A 22,819-nucleotide genomic window follows, 5' to 3' on the forward strand; every position below is an offset into this window, starting at 1 on the left:
TACTGTACTGTACTACAACATACTGTGTTGTACTACTACGTACTGTACTGCACTACCACATACTGTACTGTACTACAACATATTGTACTGTACTACAACATACTGTACTGTACTACTACATACTGTGCTGTACTATAACATACTGTACTAGCACATACTGTACTACCACATACTGTACTGTTACGTACTGTACTACCACATACTGTACTGTACTACAACATACTGTACTGCACTACCACATACTGTATTGCACTACAACATACGGTACTGTACTACAACATACTGTACCTTACTACTACATACTGTACTGTACTACAACACACTGTACTGCACTACAACATACTGTGCTGTACTACTACATAATGTATTACCACATACTGTACTACTACATGCAGTAGTGTACTACCACATACTGTACTGTACTACTACATACTGTACTGTACTACAACATACTGTAATGTACTACTACATACTGTACTACCACATACTGTACTACTACATACTGTACTACCACATACTGGACTGGACTACAACACACTATACTGTAATACTACATGCTGTAGTGTACTACAACATACTGTACTGTACTACTACATACTGTACTGTACTACCACATACTGTACTACTGCATATTGTACTGTACTACAACATCATGTACTGCACTACCACATACTGTACTGTACTACAACATACTGTGCTGTACTACTACATACTGTACTGCACTACCACATACTGTACTACCACATACTGTACTACTACATACTGTACTGTACTACAACATACTGTAATGTACTACTACATACTGTACTACCACATACTGTACTACTACATACTGTACTACCACATACTGGACTGGACTACACCACACTATACTGTAATACTACATGCTGTAGTGTACTACAACATACTGTACTGTACTACTACATACTGTACTGTACTACCACATACTGTACTACTGCATACTGTACTGTACTACAACATAATGTACTGCACTACCACATACTGTACTACCACATACTGTACTGTACTACAACATACTGTGCTGTACTACTACATACTGTACTGCACTACCACATACTGTACTGTACTACCACATACTGTACTGTACTACAACATACTGTGCTGTACTACTACATACTGTGCTGTACTACTACATACTGTACTACTACGTTCTGTACTACCACATACTGTACTGTACTACAACACACTGTACTACCACATGCTGTACTGTACTACCACATAATGTACTGTACTACTACATACTGTACTGTACTACAACATACTGTACTGTACGACAACATACTGTGCTGTACTACTACATACTGTGCTGTACTACTACATACTGTACTACTACGTTCTGTACTACAACATACTGTGCTGTACTACTACATGCTGTACTGTACTACAACATACTGTGCTGTACTACCACATACTGTACTACTACGTACTGTACTACCACATACTGTACTAATACATGGTGTACTGTACTACCGCATATTATACTGTACTACTACATACTGTGCTGTACTACTACATACTGTACTACCACATTGTACTGTACTGCCACATACTGTACTGTACTACCACATACTGTACTACAACATACTGTACTGTACTACCACATACTGTACTACTACATACTGTACTGTACTACAACATACTGTACTGTACTACTACATGCTGTAGTGTACTACAACATACTGTACTGTACTACCACATACTGTACTGTACTACTACATACTGTACTGTACTACAACATACTGTACTGTACTACTACATACTGTACTACCACATACTGTACTACTACATACTGTACTACCACATACTGTACTGCACTACAACACACTATACTGTACTACTACATGCTGTAGTGTACTACAACATACTGTACTGTACTACTACATACTGTGCTGTACTACCACATACTGTACTGTACTACTACATGATGTACTGTACTACCACATACTGTACTGTACTACTTCATACTGTACTGTACTACCACATACTGTACTGTTACGTACTGTACTACCACATACTGTACTGTACTACAACATACTGTACTGCACTACCACATACTGTACTGTACTACAACATACGGTACTGTACTACAACATACTGTACCTTACTACTACATACTGTACTGTACTACAACACACTGTACTACCACATTCTGTACTGTACTACCACATACTGTACTGTACTACTACATACTGTACTACGACATACTGTACTACTACATGCTGTAGTGTACTACAACATACTGTACTGTACTACCACATACTGTACTGTACTACTACATACTGTACTGTACTACACCATTCTGTAATGTATTACTACATACTGTACTACCACATACTGTACTACCACATACTGGACTGTACTACAACACACTATACTGTAATACTACATGCTGTAGTGTACTACAACATACTGTACTGTACTACTACATACTGTGCTGTACTACCACATACTGTCCTGTAATAATACATGCTGTACTGTACTACCACATACTGTACTGTACTACTACATGCTGTGCTGTACTACCACATACTGTACTACCACATACTGTACTGTACTACCACATACTCTACTACTGCATACTGTACTGTACTACAACATACTGTACTGCACTACCACATACTGTACTGTACTACAACATACTGTACTACTACATACTGTACTGTACTACCACATACTGTACTGTACTACTACATACTGTGCTGTACTACTACATGCTGTACTACCACATACTCTACTGTACTACCACATACTGTACTACTACATACTGTACTGTACTACAACATACTGTGCTGTACTACTACATACTGTACTGCACTACCACATACTGTACTACCACATACTGTACTGTACTACTACAACATACTGTACTAGCACATACTGTACTACCACATACTGTACTGTTACGTACTGTACTACCACATACTGTACTGTACTACAACATACTGTACTGCACTACCACATACTGTACTGTACTATAGCATACTGTACTGTACTACAACATACTGTACTGTACTACTACATACTGTACTGTACTACAACACACTGTACTACCACATGCTGTACTGTACTACCACATACTGTACTGTACTACTACATACTGTACTGCACTACCACATACTGTACTATACTACTACATACTGTATAAACTTACTTACTTACTTCCAAAAGAGCTTTATCCAGGGATCACACAGACACAGCCTAACTATATTAGTACATGTTAACCACATTCTATTATTCACTGTCCAAAATTACAACAAATTATATCTGACAGTCAGGGATCATCATTAACCTTCCTTAGATGTGGGCCAAATAGACACAAATTGTATGTGTTGATGAAGAACAGTTCAATCTGAGACCAAACCTTGTGAGGATATAGTAGGTCCTCTATGGTGTACTATACAGTTCTCACCAAGATCCTCATTTGAAATTGTCTTGAGGTTGGAAGAGATTGACAGCATGCATTCATCTCCCTTTGAAAAGCTTCCTACTTTATTGCTCTTATATACAGCATCAGCTATGGCTATGGTGTCTCTGATTAAGAGTAAGTACTGTAGGCTATATCAATGTATGTATACAGTACAGTCCACTTGACTGAATAGGTGATGAGATGACAAAAGTCTGTGATTTATGTTGTTTTTCTATAAGGTGCAGACATAGCAATGGGAATATTGTATCAGTATGGCTCTACATCACTGACACAAAAAAGTGTCTATCAGACAGCACTGCCATTTTACCCACTGAGTGGCTCTGCTCTGTCATTGTCTATGGGTCCTGGTCAAAAATAGTGCACTAAGTAGGGAATAAGGTGCAATTTGGGACACCAAATTGTCTGAGGCTGCACTAAAACTATATGCACATTTCTTGGTCGAACAATTGCTGTATTGACAGATCATATAAATTATGTTTTTAGACAAATGTGTAACTGACTTTCACAGGTTCTAGTGTCTCTACTAAATCTAATCTGTGGCAATATTGTCCATGGAATTATAATTCTCTTGCTCAATTTGCTGGATTCAGTTGACCCAATTTGTGGACAATCAATTGTTCTTCCACTTCTTCAAACTTTGATGAAAATATTTCAGTCTCTCAGCTTTAACCCCTATTGATCTGTGGTCAAAATGAATCCCTTTAGCCCCATAAAGATTTAGCCTTTCGCAATATGAAGATCTGTGAACCATAGAGAGGATGCTTCAAACACTTTCCTACAATATGTTACCTGAAAACACATATGATAATGTCCTGAGTCCCAAATGGCTCCTTATTGTCTATACTGTATAGTGTTGGGAAATAGGGACTCTGATGTAGTGCACTAAATAGGGAATAGGGTGCCATTTGGAACTATCCTACCCCTCTCATACAGTAAATCCCCACCACAAGGAAATGCAGTTTCTTTCTTTCTCTTGGTTTTATGACTGAGAACAGGGTTTATCTTTAGTTGAATTGCTCAGGAAATTACTGGGTACAGACCATTCAGTTCAGGCAGCTTAAGTATTGTTACTCTGAGCCCAGATATAGACTTTACCTGACAGTGAACAGAAACATATAAATGCAATTATTCTATTTTATTCATAATACCTGATACAATATTTTACTTTTGAACGAAAATCAGTTAATTGTGGTAAAAATCTTATTTTTGTGGGTATTTTCTATGCAAAAAAAAAACACAAGATGGGTGTCTGCAGTTCGCCTTGACACCGATAAAATACAAAGGAAGGGAAAGTCGAACCTGGCTGCCCGTCTGTAAATATCAAATAGCTTGATAACATTACCAGTGCACGCTCATAGGTGGGTGTCGGGCAAGATTTAATTTTTAAAAGTTCTGTGCTGTATTGCCAACTCCATCCATTGTCTGGCATTCGTATTACCTCACTGCTGTAAGTATTCTTTCAGACAAGAACGAGCGCTCGAGCTTGAAATACGTCACTTCTTGCAGTGCAGGCGTATCCCACACTGCTGCTGCTGCGCTCGAGCCGTTCATTCAGAGTGAGGAGCCAACAATTGGACTGTAATCTATGACTCATTAACGACTTCGAAATACACTCTTCCTTTAGATATTAAAGAATAAAACATGTCTTCAGATAAACTCAGTTTGCAGTATTCCTGCTCAAATTCGTGTTGTTTTGGCAACAAGGAATGTTGGCAACTACTTGAGTAGCAGAAAGTTGTGAGAAGGTGAGTTTCCATGTAGGGCTTTCTGTAGGCTAATTACCCAGCAATTGTTTTCAGAGTATTGATGTTAATTTGCACATTATGTTATAAATTATGCATTTGCTTAAAAATCTTACTTGAGAAGTGGATTAATTGAAAAAGCCTATTGACAATAATTTACAGTAGGCTATTTATAGTCTTCCTCTCAAATGATCTCAAGTGTAGCTTGCAACAGAACAATTATAGTTGACTTGTGTTATGCCTGTTAGAGAGAGTGCCTGCGTATGAGTGCTCTATTATCCTACATTTAGATATTTTTGTCATTTAGCAGACGGATCTTACCCAGAGCGATTTACTGTCGGCCGTGGGATTTATTTAAGATACCCTTGAAATGTTTAATTGGATTTGGGGATTTGGTTTAAGTTGGCAGCATACCTAAGCATAGTAGTTCTCAAAACATACATCCGACTGCAATTGATTCACACTTGAGTCATTATTATTTTTTTATTTTTTAAGGAACTATGTTGATATACGATGCCAACATGGGAAAGCTCTTCACAGCAATTGTTATGCAGATCTTGTGGAGCTGCTCAGGAATACCTGGACAGCAGACATCACCATTTCAATTTACACAAACAGTATACAATACCACTATATATGAAAACTCAGCTGCTAAAAGCTATGTAGAATGCCCAATTAAAATGGGAATATACATCACAGACCCATCCTGGGACATTCAATACAAAATAGAATCTGGAGATGAAGAGGTTTTATTCAAGGCTGAAGAATATGTACTGGGAGACTTCAGTTTCCTGCGAATTAGGACCAAAGGAGGCAGCTCTGCAATACTCAACAGGGAAGTGAAGGAGCACTACTCACTGAGAGTCAAAGCACTAAAATGGAGCACCAACGCTGTCGCTCAAACAAATGTTCAAGTGCGAGTTCTGGACACCAATGATCTCCGGCCTCTTTTCTCACCAACCTCCTACACTGTTTCCGTGCCTGAACACGCTGACATCAGAACTAGCATTATGAGAGTCACCGCCACCGATGCCGACGTCGGCTCAAATGCAGAGTACTATTTCAGCTTGGGAGGAGAACACACCCACACGTTTGCCATTCATCCTACCAGTGGCGTGATTACTCTCATGGCCAGGCTGGATTACGCTGAGTGGAGGCTGTTTGAGATGGATGTCTTGGCTGTAGATCGGGGCATGAAACTCTATGGGAGCAGTGGCTTCAGCAGCACAGCCAAGCTGACGGTCAGGGTACTGCAGGCCAATGACCACGCTCCCGTCCTCACAGCTGTTCCCTTAGCTCCATCAGCCACAGACACTGACCCTACATATGCTCTAGTAACCGTGGAAGACAATGATCAAGGGCCTAATGGTGAGATAGCATCACTGAGTATAGTAGCTGGGGACCCACTCCAGCAGTTTAGGGCAGTGAAAACCAGCCCTGCTGGAAAAGAATACAGGGTCAAAGCCATTAAGGATGTGGATTGGGATAGTTGTCCGTTTGGATTTAATCTTACACTACAGGCCGAGGATAAAGGTAGCCCACCACAGTTCTCCTCCGCTGAAGTCATTAGAGTGAGATCCCCACGTGTTGATGTAAGGGCTCCTACATTTGAAAAAAACATTTACAGAGTCAACCTGACAGAATTTTCCCCGCCCAACACTTCTGTTGTAATGGTGAGAGCTATGCCAAATCACCCCATGTTGAAATACTCCATCAAATACCCCAAGATCCAACAGATCACTCATCCTTTCACTATTAATTCAAACACAGGCTTGATAACAACAACTGCAGCTATCCAAGCTGACTGTGCCAGCAAGTATGACTTTGAGGTCATTATTAATAACCAAGAACAAGCATCAACCAGGGTGGTCATCAACGTGATTGATGTAAATAATAATGCACCAGTTTTTCAGCAACTGTCCTACAAAGGCAATGTCAATGAAAATGTACCAGTGGGGACCAGCATCCTCACGGTCAGTGCCAGCGACATGGATGAAGGAGAGAATGGTTACGTTACTTACACCATCGCCAATGTAAACCCACCACAACCTTTTACCATAGATTACTTCACAGGTGTCATCAGCACTGCCAGGGAATTGGACTATGAAAAGATGCCAAGGGTTTACAACCTCCGAGTCAGAGCTTCAGATTGGGGCTCTCCTTTCCGCCGTGAAGTGGAGACTCCAGTTTCTATTACACTCAACAACCTTAATGACAATGAGCCCTTGTTTGAGAAGGTTGACTGTGAAGTGAGCTTACCAAGATACTACAGGGTGGGTGAGCAGATAGTCGCGGTGTCTGCTATCGATGCAGACGACATGGAAGGGGTTCAGCATGTAGTCATAGATGGCAACAGCCTTGGTCTTTTTGACTTGACACCAGACACTGGGCTGTTATCACTCAAGTTGCCCTTACATGACGGTGAGGCTGCAAGGTTGTCCTTCCACTCCTTACAAATTAGTGCCAACGATGGGGAGACATCAAGTAAGCCAATGTTTGTGAACATCACAGTCCTGTCTGGTTCAGGAGCCGTCTTTGAAAAGTGTGTGGATACAGGAGTGGTTGGGCGTATGGCTGAGAAGCTGCTTCTTGGCACCATGCTCCCCTCTCAAAGAGAAGATCATTTTGAGGACATTCATTCAATCAATAATTATTTTCCTCACTTTGTGGACTCTACTCCTAAGGTCATTGAGGTTAAAGAGGACCTACAAGTTGGGATGAGGATAGCTCATCTTAGTGCCATAGACGCAGACCATGGCTTCAGTGGAACATTGATGTTTGTGATATCTGGAGGAGATGTTGAGAGTCGTTTCATGATTGAAATGGACACTGGTTGGCTAAAGATTATGGAGCCATTAGACAGAGAAATAATGGATAAGTATACTCTCAACATCACTGTGTATGATCTGGGAACACCACAGCGGTCAGCGTCACATGTCTTACAGATCAATGTCCTGGATTCAAATGACAACAGCCCAAACTTCCTCCAGAGTAGCTACTCTGTATCGATAAGGGAGGATACAGACGTAGGAACAGCTGTCATTCAGGTTGATGCCACAGATAAAGATTCAGGGGCCAACAGAATCATCAGATATTCATTGATGGCTGAGTCCGATCACTTTGTCATAGATGACCAGACGGGAGTGGTGAAGGTTAAAAGTGCATTGGACCGGGAGCTACACCCAACTATTATCCTAAAAGTTGTGGCCTGTGATCAGGCAGTTGATGAACCTCAGATGGTTTCTACAGTATCTCTGAAGATAGTGTTAGAGGATGTCAATGACAACCCTCCTAGGTTTTTCCCCCTCCACCAGCGCGTGAAGGTGCCGGAGGACCTCCCGCTAGGGGCGGTGGTGGTCTGGCTACAGGCCCATGACCCTGACCAAGGTCAGTCTGGACAGGTCCGTTTCAGCCTACTGGACAATGGAGATGGAGACTTTGATGTTGATAAAACAAACGGTGCTGTTCGTATATTAAGGACCCTGGACTTTGAGAGGAGACAGGTGTATAACCTGACAGCCAGAGCCAAGGATAAAGGGAAACCTGAGTCGTTGTCCTGCACATGTTTTATTGAAGTCTACGTAGTAGATGTGGATGAGAATCTGCACCAGCCTCGGTTTGCCTTCTTTGTGGATAAGGGAAGTGTGAGAGAAGATGCTCCTACTGGCACAACTATAATGACAGTTACAGCACAAGACAATGACCAAGGTAGAGCTGGAGAAATACGCTATTCTATAAGGGACGGATCAGGCCTCGGAGTATTCACCATAGATGAAGAGAGTGGTAAGAGATTTCTTCTTTTTAAAATGATTTTCCCACAAAAAAATGATAACCTTTAAACCTAACCCTGCTATAGCATTGAAATGTACTATATATTGCATGTTGTAACCAGGTGAATGCAAAAATGGTCTTCATATATTTTCTTGTTTGGATAAAACATTTGTCCCTTTAGGCCAACACAACCCTTTATCACTGAGGTATTTAAAACCGGGTTATTCTTGAACTTACTTTGCATTTTCAATGATGTTTTTGACTTATATCTGGACTTTCATCCTGCCTTTCATCCTGTTTGCTATGTAAAGTAGAGAGCACAGAGCTGGGATCTCGAGCCATGTGTGAGACCAGAGTACCCAGTGATGCCTTGCTCAGTGGAAGCTCATCCCAAACTGTGCCTGACATGAAACATGCTTCTTCTCTTTCTCCTCACAGGTGTCATACAGACACAGGAGCTTTTAGACCATGAGACCACCAATCATTACTGGCTGACTATCTATGGCACCGACCTAGCTGTGGTGCCTCAGTCGTCCTTTATGGAGGTCTACATTGAGGTTAGTTTATTGTTGGATGATGTTATTTTTTGTCCATGTCTCTCTTTTTTATTTATCTTAATACACATGTAGCAATTTGTGATTGTTTTTCAATTACATTTGTGTTCCAAATCAAATGTATGATTATTTCTTATTCAGGTTGAAGATGTCAACGACAACGCACCACAGACCTCCGAGCCAGTCTATTATCCTGAGGTCATGGAGAATTCCCCCAAGGATGTATCTGTTATCCAGGTCCATACTTCTAGACGCACTTTTAAATAAGCACTTTTATAAACTTCCACTGTCCTCCGAGAGTTGCTGAATGTTCTCTCCCCTTCTGTTATCCAGGTGAGGCGGTGGACCCTGACTCTGGGAACAGTGACCAGTTCGACTATAAGATAACCAGCGGGAACCCACAGGGATTCTTCAGCATCGACTACCAGACGGGTGCAATCCTAAACACTATTCATGCATTTTTACAGTGGTTCTTCCTCTAAAAGTTGCGGTGTACTGCAGCACAGATAGCGGGGTACCGCAGAATTCTATGGCACGTTATTTAAGTGTCAACCATTGTTGCCAGAATGACGCAATTTACCACAATCTGCCACCATTTACCACAAACGGTCGCGGCATAAGCTCAAAACTTTTGAAAGACGATCCTCACTATGCTTTGTATTGTTATACACTGATCTTTGTGTGAGACTGTCCTATTGCGTCATCATGTTTAACCGATTTTAGCCAAAGTGTTGTACTTTTCGTTATACTGTAAACCATTTGATGTCATAACAAGCGCAACATCCCTGAACAGTTTTGCACAGTAGGCTAATTTAAACATGAACATTTTCAGTTTGCATAGACATCTCACTCAGTACGAACTCTTCTCATGGAAGCGCTCCTGTTATGCAAAGTTTTATGGCAGCACTCCCTGTAAAGCACATCTAACATTGCTAGTCCAGTGTAGAGATAGTGTTGCTGTTTGTCCAGCATATATCTCTGTGTTTCATGTCATCTGGGTGAGCCTGGTCCCATATCTGTGCTTGTTGAGCCAACTCCTTGTAATGTCATGAAACAGTCAGAGGACTTGGCTAATGCAAATACAGATCTGGGACCAGGTTAGAGCTTGATGGCCACACCATGTCATTTAGTTTATTTCTAACACTAGACTATTTTCTGTTGTGTCCATGAGAAAGCCCTTGTGCACCCAGCCAACAGGGTTTATTGACCATGAGAAAGCCCTTGTGCACCCAGCTAACATGGTTTACTGACCATGAGAAAGCCCTTGTGCACCCAGACAACAGGGTTTACTGACCATGAGAAAGCCCTTGTGCGCCCAGCCAACAGGGTTTATTGACCATGAGAAAGCCCTTGTGCACCCAGCCAACAGGGTTTACTGACCATGAGAAAGCCCTTGTGCACCCAGACAACAGGGTTTACTGACCATGAGAAAGCCCTTGTGCACCCAGCCAACAGGGTTTACTGACCATGAGAAAGCCCTTGTGCACTCAGCCAATAGGGTTTACTGACCATGAGAAAGCCCTTGTGCACTCAGCCAATAGGGTTTACAGACCATGAAAAAGCCCTTGTGCACCCAGCCAACAGGGTTTACTGACCATGAAAAAGCCCTTTCACTGTAAATCAACCAGCTTCATACCGCTCCCCAATGGCACCCTATTCCCTATATCGTGCACTTACTTTTGGCCAGAGCTCTGATCAAAAGGAGTGCACTATGTAAGTAATAGGGTGCCATTTGGGACAGGGACTATATCAGGTTGAGAACAATGTCGGCGTTTTTACCAAAAAAGACCCTGTGGAGAACAGATCCAACCAAGTAGGAAATGGATTCCTTCTTTAACAACTTCCAGACATTTGTATTGTAGTCTGTAGACCTATAATAGGTTACCTATCCTTAGCTACAGTATTAGAATGTATTTTCCTTCTGATACAGTAAATCTTGACTTGTTTCTTTATACTATAACTGTTGAGAAGAATAAGTTACTTCCATTATGTCATTATTTAGTTACTTCATTGTTAATTCAAGTAGCAATCAAGAACCTTCCCAGCCCTATGTTGTGGTGGACTTTCCCCCTGCATAACTAACATAATGCTATGCTATCAACAGGCTTGGCTTACAAAATGTATTTTTTCCCACTGCTAATCATACATAGCACACAAAACAGCCATCGTTTATGTGGTTTCAATGGGCAAGTGGACTCCACATTTAACCTAACAAGCATCCCATTAAGTCTTGGGAAAAAAACCAGTTTTCCTTTCCTCAGAATATGGCACAAACTTGTTGTATTGGAAGTGGTTAATTTCTTTGGGCTTATGTGCATGAATTTGTGTATAAAACCTGTGTTTATGGCCCAGTGTTTAAGAACCATATATAAAGTAGAACATGTCTGAAGGTCTATTCCAGCTCCTCAGAGCTGGGTGGAGCTACATGTACTGGGTACAAGACACAAACATTCTATGCCTCTGAAACATACCCATGTTCATTTGCATTTGAATAACATTAACCCACATTATCAGTGATGCAAATGGGAGTTTTGCAAGAACACAGGAGTATCTTACATGTAGATCATGACTGTATTAATACAGTCTGTGTTTGATATCTGACCTGACAGGTTTGGTGACAACCACTTCCAGAAAACTGGACAGAGAGCACCAAGAGGAACATACACTGGAGGTGAACCATCTTTTATACATAGCATCATCCTATTGGACGTTCTGGAAATCAATATCCAATTAATCAAAATATGAATATCTAACATCCTGTAAAAGTGACACCTAATGCTTGCTTGACCCTTCCCCTTCTTCCTCACACCCAGATCACAGTAACAGACAAGGGCGTGCCAGCCAGGTCCACAGCTGTCCGGGTGGTGGTGAGGGTGCAGGATGAGAACGACAACACCCCACAGTTCCTGGAGAAGATCTATAAGGTCCAGCTCCCAGAGAGGGACAGGTCAGACAGGGACAGGTCAAATGGAGACAGGGAGAGACCAACAGAGAGGATCGAGCCAATCTACAGAGTGATCGCCTCTGACAGAGACACGGGCCCCAACGCTGAGATGTCCTACAGCATCGAGGGGGAAGACGATCAGGGGAGGTTCTTCATCGAACCCCAAACTGGCCATGTGTTCTCCAGAGAGGTTGTCTCGGCAGGACAGCATGCCATCCTTACAGTAAGTCTGTACAGCTTGTTACAGTAGCTACTGTGGTATTACATCTGTTTAGCAATGAAATGTATTAAATTATCTATAATATTTATATAGCCATTCAGCACCAGCCTGCAGCTTCAAACTTTGTGTTTAAATATGAACTAGTTAAAGACATGCAATATGTATGCTCAACATGTGTATTAAGTCTGCTCAGCATGCTACTGATGTATAACATGTGTATTAAGTCTGCTCAGCATGCTACTGATGTATAACATGTGTATTAAGTCTGCTGCTACTGATGTATAACATGTATTACGTCCATTTAGCACAAGGCAGCACCTTAAGTATTTCTGTTAATAACCCAGTTATTATCCCTTGCTCTCCCATGTTGTGCCGTTGCCCAGATTAAAGTGGTGGACAACGGGAGACCCCAAAGGTCCTCAACCTGTCGGCTGCACATTGAGTGGATTGTGAGGCCTGAGCCCTCCTCTGAGCCCTTGGTGTTTGAAGAGACCTCCCTCGTCTTCTCTGTCATGGAGACTGACCCAGTGGCTCACATGGTGGGGGTCATCTCCACCCAACCCATAGACGCACCTGTCTGGTTCCAAATCACAGGTAACCAGTAACACACATTTGTTTTTCCAGACTCACCTGTCTGCATAAAAATTACAGGAACCCAGCACATTAATAATTTCCCACGCAGAAAATGTGTGAATGTGGGTTACTATTGTTGATATCACCATTATTCTGTAAAAACTTGAGCTGCTATGTTGAAGTCTTTAGGCTTAATTTCCCAAAGGTTTGCTAGGTAACAGCCCATGTCAGAAATAAGGTTTGCTAGTTAACAACCCCTGTTAGAAGTAAGGCTTGCTAGGTAACAACCCCTGTTAGAAGTAAGGCTTGCTAGATAACAACCCCTGTTAGAAGTAAAGCTTGCTAGATAACAACCCCTGTTAGAAGTAAGGCTTGCTAGGTAACAACCCATGTTAGAAGTAAGGCTTGCTAGGTAACAACCCATGTTAGAAGTAAGGCTTGCTAGGTAACAACCCCTGTTCGAAGTAAGGCTTGCTAGATAACAACCCCTGTTAGAAGTAAGGCCTGCTAGATAACAACCCCTGTTAGAAGTAAGGCTTGCTAGGTAACAACCCCTGTTCGAAGTAAGGCTTGCTAGATAACAACCCCTGTTAGAAGTAAGGCTTGCTAGGTAACAACCCCTGTTAGAAGTAAGGCTTGCTAGGTAACAACCCCTGTTAGAAGTAAGGCTTGCTAGGTAACAACCCCTGTTAGAAGTAAGGCTTGCTAGATAACAACCCCTGTTAGAAGTAAGGCTCGCTAGGTAACAACCCTGTTAGAAGTAAGGCTTGCTAGGTAAAACCCCTGTTAGAAGTAAGGCTTGCTAGGTAACAACCCCTGTTAGAAGTAAGGCTTGCTAGGTAACAACCCCTGTTAGAAGTAAGGCTTGCTAGGTAACAACCCCTGTTCGAAGTAACGCTTGCTAGATAACAACCCCTGTTAGAAGTGACGCCTGCTAGATAACAACCCCTGTTAGAAGTAAGGCTTGCTAGGTAACAACCCCTGTTCGAAGTAAGGCTCGCTAGATAACAACCCCTGTTAGAAGTAAGGCTTGCTAGGTAACAACCCTGTTAGAAGTAAGGCTTGCTAAGTAACAACCCCTGTTAGAAGTAAGGCTTGCTAGATAACAACCCCTGTTAGAAGTAAGGCTCGCTAGGTAACAACCCTGTTAGAAGTAAGGCTTGCTAGGTAACAACCCCTGTTAGAAGTAAGGCTTGCTAGATAACAATCCCTGTTAGAAGTAAGGCTTGCTAGGTAACAACCCTTGTTAGAAGTAAGGCTTGCTAGGTAATATCCCCTGTTAGAAGTAAGGCTTGCTAGGTAACAACCCCTGTTAGAAGTAAGGCTTGCTAGGTAACAACCCCTGTTAGAAGTAAGGCTTGCTAGGTAACAACCCCTGTTAGAAGTAAGGCTTGCTAGGTAACAACCCCTGTTAGAAGTAAGGCTTGCTAGGTAACAACCCCTGTTAGAAGTAAGGCTTGCTAGATAACAACCCGTTAGACATCGTTCACTTCTCTTTCTCTTTACCTCTTCTCCTGCACTAATTAACTGTCCTACAACTGACAACTTGATCTCTCTTCTGTTCTGCTCCTCTGTTCAAACTCTCCGCTTTCTCTCACCCTCTGCGGATTTCTCTTTAATTGGCAAGGAGACATGCACGCTAAAGAAGTGTTTTACATCGCTCAAATGGCGTGCGACTTGACGTGTACTACAGAAGGTATCTGCTGCAGAGATTACCCAGATCTTGTTATCTACCTCCTGTTCTTTGTTAGGCTTTGTGATGCTTTCTCAGAATGCGCAATTTGTACAGATTTCATAAAAAAATGTAACATCGTTGATTAAATAAAATTGTGTATGTCTATTTTTGACATTTTGTCCACTCTCTGGTGTTGTTATCAAATAGAATAAGATTAAATAGGATTATATGGGTTTATTCTTAAGCATAGAAGACAATGCATCCAAAAAAAAGCTCTATATGTCTCCTGTTGAGAGAAAGGGAAACGTTAATTTAATCCACTGTCACTTCTCATTACGCTGATAACAGGTGGCAACGCTGACAGCCGCTTCGATGTAGGCAAGGGCAGTGGAACCGTCATTTTAGCCAAACCCCTCCATGCAGAACCAAAATCAAATTACAGCCTGACAGTGGAGGCAACAGATGGAAACAGATACATCAGCACCCAGGTAATTCACGACACTGAAAAACACAGGACTGAATATATTTTTTTCCAGATAACTCCTGCCATATGGGTACCATGCTAGCATACAGGGAATGCCGTTGTCTTGTCACACTGCCGAATGACAAATGAGTTGGCTGGTGGATTTTTATGTACATCTTCCAACGTATTTTAAATGATTCTGAGATATTGTAAAGCAGGGGTTGGCAACAGGCCCGTAAAGGGATTATTTAGGGGCAATGTTTTTAGTAAAAAAACGTTATTTAGAATTAAAGTATTCCAATGAATAAAAAGAGAGATGTGATGGTGTTCAATGTAATCGTCACATTCGCTGGAATAATTATCGGACCAAGCTGCAGCGCGATATGGTTTCCACATATTATTTATTAGAAACGCACCAAAAGAACATAGAAAGAACGAAACAAACAACGAACCGTAACAAAGAGGTATAACATACACTAACTCAAAACAATATCCCATAAAACACAGGTGGAAAAAAATGCTACTTAAATATGATCCCCAATAAGAGACAACGATAGCCAGCTGCCTCTAATTGGGAATCATACCAAACACCAACATAGAAAAACGAAACTAGAACCCCACATAGAAAATAATAACTAGAAAACCCCCCAGTCACGCCCTGACCTACTTTACCATAGAAAAACAAAGGCTCTCTATGGTCAGGGCGTGGTCAGGTGGCTGGTCTCAGACAATCCTGCAGGTGAAGCCGGATGTGGAGGTCCTGGGCTGGCGTGGTTCCATGTGGTTGTGAGCCCAGTTGTACATACTGCCAAATTCTCTAAAATTACATTGGGAGGCGGCTTATGGTAGAGAAATTAACATTACATTCTCTGGCAACAGCTCTAGTGGACATTCCTGCAGTCAGCATGCCAATTGCATGTTCCTTCAAACCTTGAGTCATTGATGGCATTATGTTGTGTGACAAAACTGCACATTTTAGAGTGGCCTTTTATTGTCCCCAGTGTAAGGTGCACCTGTATAATGACCATGCTGTTTAATCAGCTTCTTGATATGCCACACCTGTCAGGTGGATGGATTATCTTGACAAAGGAGAAATTCTCACTAACAGGGATGTAAACAAATTTGTGTGCAAAATGTTAGAGAAATAAGCTTTTTGTGCATATGAAACATTTCTGGGATCTTTTATTTCAGCTAATGAAACATGGGACCAACACTACATGTTGCGTTTATATTTTTGTTCAGGATAGTTGTAAAATGTTAAATGCAATACATCGGTGATGACTGACATTTAGGGAATCAAAAAGAAGTCATCGCCGATGTAGGCCTTAGGCTGCGACCTTGTAAGACATTTCATATACTGCACACATTACCTTGAGACTAAGGCCATTTTATCTAGGTATAGTTTGTGTTGAGTGATCTGCACCAAATACATATACCTCCTTGTTCCTACAGCCACAACATCCTCAAGCCGTCCATGTGTGCTTGTTGTTGGTGGAGGATTTGTAGGTGTTTGTGCACAGAAATGGCATGCATCACCATGACCAACTGCCTGGGGTGAAGCGATTGGTTAGACAGGGAATGACATTCACTGTTTTGTTATGGTTCAGTCTCAGTTTCAGTGTCTCTGGTTCCAGAGAAATTCCACCGTGAAATGATAATCATGAGCTGCATACTAAATTGAACCCTATTCCTTATTATAGTAGTGCACTACATTAGGGTTAGGCTGTCATCTGGGATGCACACATGGCCTTCATATGGTTTTAAAGGTCCAGGTTTAGAGAATTGTTTACCCAAGCGGTTTTATTGCAATCTAGGCATCTGCCAAACATTATAATTTCTTCATTTGTTTGTTTGTAGCGACTTTTTCTCTAAAAAGCACATTTATTTATGGCAATTTCTACCTCAGTTTAATTTCTACCATATGTTCCTGCACATAATGCCGTTGAGTCACTTCTCTTTCCCCTCTTATGTGGGTTTATAGAGTATGGAACTAATGTTGAAAATAGCTACAGTAGCAAAATATTGGACATTCAATCAGGATCTTAGAAGTGAACACTTTTAGTGCTGACTCTACTCAGGAAACAAGGGAAGACTATTTTAAATATAAAAGCGTAATGCATGTTGGAAATTGGTGCAACAAATACACAGTCTTCATTTACCTAGGTGTTCATCAAAGTGATTGACACCAACAACCACCAGCCCCAGTTCTCTCAGCCCCAGTATGAGGTCAGCATCCCAGAGGACACAGCACCAGAAACAGGCATTCTGCAGCTCAGTGCCACAGACAGAGACCAGAGGAACAAGCTAACCTTCACTCTGCTGAGCAGCACTGATCTCTTCAGCCAGAGGAGGTTCAGGCTGGACCCTGGGACGGGACAGCTCTACACCACAGAACCACTGGACCACGAGGTCATGAACAAACACACCCTCACTGTCATGGTAAGACAACATGAGGGATCTACCGCCACACCCTTACTGTCATGGTAAGACGACATGAGGGATCTACCGTCACACACTCACTGTCATGGTAAGACGACATGAGGGCTCTACCGCCACACCCTCACTGTCATGGTAAGACGACATGAGGGCTCATGGTAAGACGACATGAGGGCTCTACCGCCACACCCTCACTGTCATGGTAAGACAACATGAGGCTCTACCGCCACACCCTCACTGTCATGGTAAGACGACATGAGGGCTCTACCGCCACACCCTCACTGTCATGGTAAGACGACATGTCATCACTGTCATAGTAAGACGACATGAGGGCTCTCACCGACATGAGGGCCACACCCTCACTGTCATGGTAAGCCACACCCTCACTGTCATGGTAAGACATGAGGGCTCTACCGCCACACCCTCACTGTCATGGTAAGACGACACCCTCACTGTCATGGTAAGACAACATGCTCTACCACCCTCACTGTCATGGTAAGACACCCTCACTGTCATAGTAAGACAAAACTAGGTATTTAATTTGGATGTGTCCCAGATGGCACCCTATTCCCTTTATAGTGCACTACTTTTGACCATGGCCCACAAAAGTAGTGCACTATATAGGGAGGAGGGTGCTATTATTTGGAACGCACAATGAGTCATGTATCACTCATAACACGCAAATCAAGCTGATAAACAAGCCTTTCAAATCAGATCAAATCAAGATGGCAAACAAGCATTTCAGATAAAATCAAGCGGACAAACAAAACTTTCAAATCAAGCGGATAAACAGGCCTTTCTGTGTCACTGTGTGGATGTCTTGGTTGATGTTTTGTTTGAGAAACAGGCCTGTAGGAATAACTGGTACAGTGTAGCACCTACCCATGTGTGACATAATGTCTTATATGAGTACTGTGATCCATGTGTTTTCCAGGTGTGTGATGATTGTGTGCCTGTAAAGCGTAACCTGGTCAGAGTGATAGTTAACGTGGAGGACACCAATGATAACACCCCCTGGTTCACCAGCCCCCAGTACTCAGGCCAGGTGTTTGAGTCAGCTGCTGTGGGATTGGCTGTACTTCAAGTTTCTGCTCAGGACCGAGACAGAGGAAGCAATGCAGAGATCAGCTACATCATAGAGTCAGGTACAGTACTGTTCCTACCACACTGTTGAAACCATGACTCTGTGTACCATGACTTTGACTATTAATTAATAATTAATGAATGAATAACTACAGTACACCAGACTGTAGAATAACAATCCATGCTGTTACTAATATCTTTGCTTTTTACTCTTTTGGTGTTTTCCCTTCACAGGGAACGAGGACAACTCGTTTGCTATCGACCTCGTCCTGGGGACCATTACAGTGGCTAAGGAGCTAGATCGTGATGACAAGAGTCAGTTTGAACTGGCTGTAAAGGCGTCAGACAGAGGAGCGCCTCCACTGAGTGCGGTGACAACAGTACGTATAGCTGTCACTGTGCCAGATAACGCCAGGCCCAGGTTCCCTGAGGAGGAGATCTCAGCTGTTATCAGTGAGACAGCCCCTGTAGGGAGCTTAGTTACTCTGCTCTCTGCCTCCAGTCACTCTTCCGTCCTCTACCAGATCAGAGAGGGAAATGTCAATAACGCCTTCCATATCAATCCAACCTCTGGGGTTGTTGTCACTCAGAGGCTGTTGGACTATGAGAGTGTGTCTTCATATAGACTGACAGTGCAGGCCACCAACATGGCAGAGATGGTGAACTATGTTACAGTCCTTATTCACCTCAGAGATGAGAATGACAACAGTCCAGTGTTCACACAGACAGAGTTCAGAGGAGTTGTCAGTGAGTCCGCCCCTGTTAACAGTGTGGTGCTAACCAATGGAAGGTCTCCTCTGGTTATCCAAGCCACTGATGCTGACAGTGATCTGAATGGCAGGCTGGTCTACCAGATTGTAGAGCCCTATGCCCTTGAATACTTCGCCATTGACTCCAGCACCGGAGCCATTCGCACTGTCACTGGCCTGGATTATGAGCAGAGGTCAGAGTTCAACTTCACTGTGCAGGTCCATGACAGTGGAAAGCCACAACTTTTCTCTGAGATCATAGCCTATGTCACCATCCACATCACTGATGTCAATGATTGCCCCCCAACATTCAGCCAAGACGTGTTTGAGACGTCTGTCATAGTGCCAACCTACAGTGGAGTGAAGGTGATTTCTATAAACGCCACTGATCTGGATTCAGGAGCTGGTTCCAAACTACTGTTCTCTATCTCAGATGGAAACATAGGAGGTCAATTCATGATTGATCCCAAGTCAGGCGTTATTTCTGTTTTGAATCCAGCCCAGTTGCGAAATGGGTACAAGTTGACAGTCGGCGTGTCTGATGGGAAGTTCACCAAGACTGCCATGGTCAAAATTAACATAAGAGAGAATCAGAACAAAGATCTGGCGTTTGCCGAGGACCTGTATACTGTCTCTCTACCAGAGAACTCATCTGAGAGGAAAACTCTGGCTGTGGTGACTGCTGCGAGAAAAAGGTTAAACGAACCTCTATTTTACACCATCCTGAACCCACAGGGGAGGTTTGAAATTGGACACACCTCTGGTGTGCTGTTTACGACGGGAGTACCTTTCGATCGAGAGGAACAGGATACATTTGAGATCGTTGTGGAGGTGACGAAGGAACACAGATCCTCAGGGGTGGCTCATGCTCTTGTGGTGGTGACCATTGAAGATGTAAATGACAATGAGCCTGTGTTCGTGGGACTCCCCTACTCAGCCCTGGTGCAGTTAGATTCGGCAGTGGGTCAGGTTGTCAGGCAGATAACCACAGTGGATAAAGACATTGGTAGGAATGCTGAGATCAAATACCAGCTGAAAGAAGACTGGGGATATTTTCAGATCAGCCCCTCAGGTGAAATCTCACTCAAAGGGACCATTCACCCAAAAGACGTTGACACTAAGTTTGCAATCAGCGTCATCGCTAAAGACAGAGGGGACCCATCTCTCTCGGCAACAGTGGAGGTGGCTGTGTCAGTGGTGAGCAAAGCCGTACCTGTGTTTGAAAAATCATCCTATGACATAGTTATACCAGAGGATGTTCCATTAGACACCTCCATTGTGAAGATCCAGGCCAATGCTTCAGAGGGACCAAGGACTGTCTATAGCATATCAAAGGGAGACCCTTTAGGTCAGTTCTCCATTAGTTTCATCACTGGTGTCTTCCATGTTGTACAGCCGTTGGACTACGAGACCCACCCAGCATACAGACTTAGTATCCGAGCCTCAGACTCACTTACAGGGGCTCACTCTGAAGTGTTCCTTGACATTATCTTGGAGGACGTCAATGATAACGCACCGACTTTCAAAGAGAGGTTATATGAGGCCAGTGTGTCTGAGTTGTCTGACATTGACTCGTCAGTGTTACAGGTGTCTGCTATAGACTCAGACTCGGGCAACAACAAAGTGCTGTTTTACCAGTTAGTGGAGGAGGAGGGTGGCTCAGAATACTTCACCATTGACCAAGAGAGTGGGGTGATCATGACCTCTGGCCTGTTAGACTTTGAGGTGGGACCACAACATAGGTTGGTGGTCAGAGCTGTGGATGGGGGTGTCCCTGCCCAATCCAGTGAGGTCCAGGTCATCATCTCAGTGACAGACATCAATGACAACCCACCAGTCTTCACACAGCATCTGTATAAGGCTATGGTCAGCCAGCTGGCCCAAAGGGGTCATTTTGTAGCCTGTGTGAGGACCTCTGATGCTGACCTGTCAGACACTGACCGCCTGGAGTACTCCCTACTCTCTGGCAATGAGGACTCCAGCTTCACCATAGATGGAAGGAGTGGAGAGATTGTCATATCGAAATACCGCAAGCTGAACAGGGAGACACTCTATAACCTCAGTGTGTCTGTGTCTGATGGGCTTTATAGTAGTGTATGTAATGTACAGGTCACAGTGGTCACTTCTAACCTCCACAGCCCCTCTTTCTCCCACACTGACTCTGTTGTAGAGCTGTTGGAGAACTCACCTGTTGGCACGTTGGTCACTCAAGTCACAGCTACCGATAAAGATCTTGGAGTGTATGGCAAGGTGACATATTACATAGTGAATGATGTGGTAAAGGACAAATTCACTATCAATGAAAATGGGGAGATTTTTACTGTGGAAAGCTTAGACAGAGAAAATGTCATCAGTAACCTAATCTCTATTAGTCTGATGGCTAAAGATGGAGGGGGAAAGCTAGGCTTCACCTCTGTCAACGTGATTCTGACTGATGTTAACGATAACGCTCCTCAGTTCAGGGCAGCAGAATACAAAGCCAATATTCCCAGGGACGTCTCTGAAGGAACTGTCATAGTCAGAGTTACTGCTGTGGACGCAGATGAAGGCAGCAATGCTGACATCACTTACACTGTACAATCTGAGGTGGGAGGTTTTGACATACATCCTCTCAATGGTGATATAATTGCCACAAATAATTTTACAGCTTATAAAAATGACCTCTTTTCCTTTTATGTGAGTGCTAAAGACGCTGGAGATCCACCGAAAAAAACTTTGGTGCCAGTATATATCAGACTACTGCCCAAGGAGGTGACCGTGCCAAAACTAGTTGAGTTACAGAAGAGATGGTCAGTCAGTGAGGGTCTTCCTATAGGTTCTGAGATTGATGTCATCCAAGAGAGTGAGCAGCTTTTGGTATACAACCTTGTTAAAGGCAGCACCCCTGAGAGCAACCAAGACCAAGTCTTCGTTGTCAACACAGACACAGGGAAGCTCAAACTAGCCAAACGTCTTGACTTTGAAACCACTAAATGGTACCTGCTGACTCTGCAGGCACAGGGCGACCTAGAGGACATTGATGTGGTTACTACTGTTCAACTCCATATTCAGGTACAGGACGTCAACGATAACAGTCCACAGTTTGAATCGGACTCTTACAGATCATTTGTTGTTGAGAACCTACCTAAAGGGACCTCAGTGATTCAGGTGAAAGCTACTGA

At 42.9% G+C, this 22,819-nt stretch overlaps 1 protein-coding gene across 1 annotated transcript in view; it reads left to right on the forward strand.

Moving 5' to 3' along the window:
* The first annotated feature begins 5,707 nt into the window (after positions 1 to 5,707).
* fat1b (FAT atypical cadherin 1b) overlaps positions 5,708 to 22,819 on the forward strand; it is a 59,382-nt gene continuing 42,270 nt past the window's right edge. The window contains exons 1-11 of the mRNA XM_064972651.1: positions 5,708 to 8,973; positions 9,400 to 9,518; positions 9,657 to 9,754; positions 9,850 to 9,947; positions 12,125 to 12,186; positions 12,329 to 12,682; positions 13,063 to 13,273; positions 15,276 to 15,415; positions 17,554 to 17,829; positions 18,761 to 18,971; positions 19,144 to 22,811. Of these exons, the coding sequence (XP_064828723.1) occupies positions 5,712 to 8,973; positions 9,400 to 9,518; positions 9,657 to 9,754; positions 9,850 to 9,947; positions 12,125 to 12,186; positions 12,329 to 12,682; positions 13,063 to 13,273; positions 15,276 to 15,415; positions 17,554 to 17,829; positions 18,761 to 18,971; positions 19,144 to 22,811 (8,499 nt within the window). The 5' untranslated portion in view covers positions 5,708 to 5,711. The remainder of the gene's footprint in view (positions 8,974 to 9,399; positions 9,519 to 9,656; positions 9,755 to 9,849; positions 9,948 to 12,124; positions 12,187 to 12,328; positions 12,683 to 13,062; positions 13,274 to 15,275; positions 15,416 to 17,553; positions 17,830 to 18,760; positions 18,972 to 19,143; positions 22,812 to 22,819) is intronic.

This window comes from Oncorhynchus masou, chromosome 9 (genome assembly GCF_036934945.1).
Source record: "Oncorhynchus masou masou isolate Uvic2021 chromosome 9, UVic_Omas_1.1, whole genome shotgun sequence".
Lineage (NCBI taxonomy): Eukaryota > Metazoa > Chordata > Actinopteri > Salmoniformes > Salmonidae > Oncorhynchus > Oncorhynchus masou.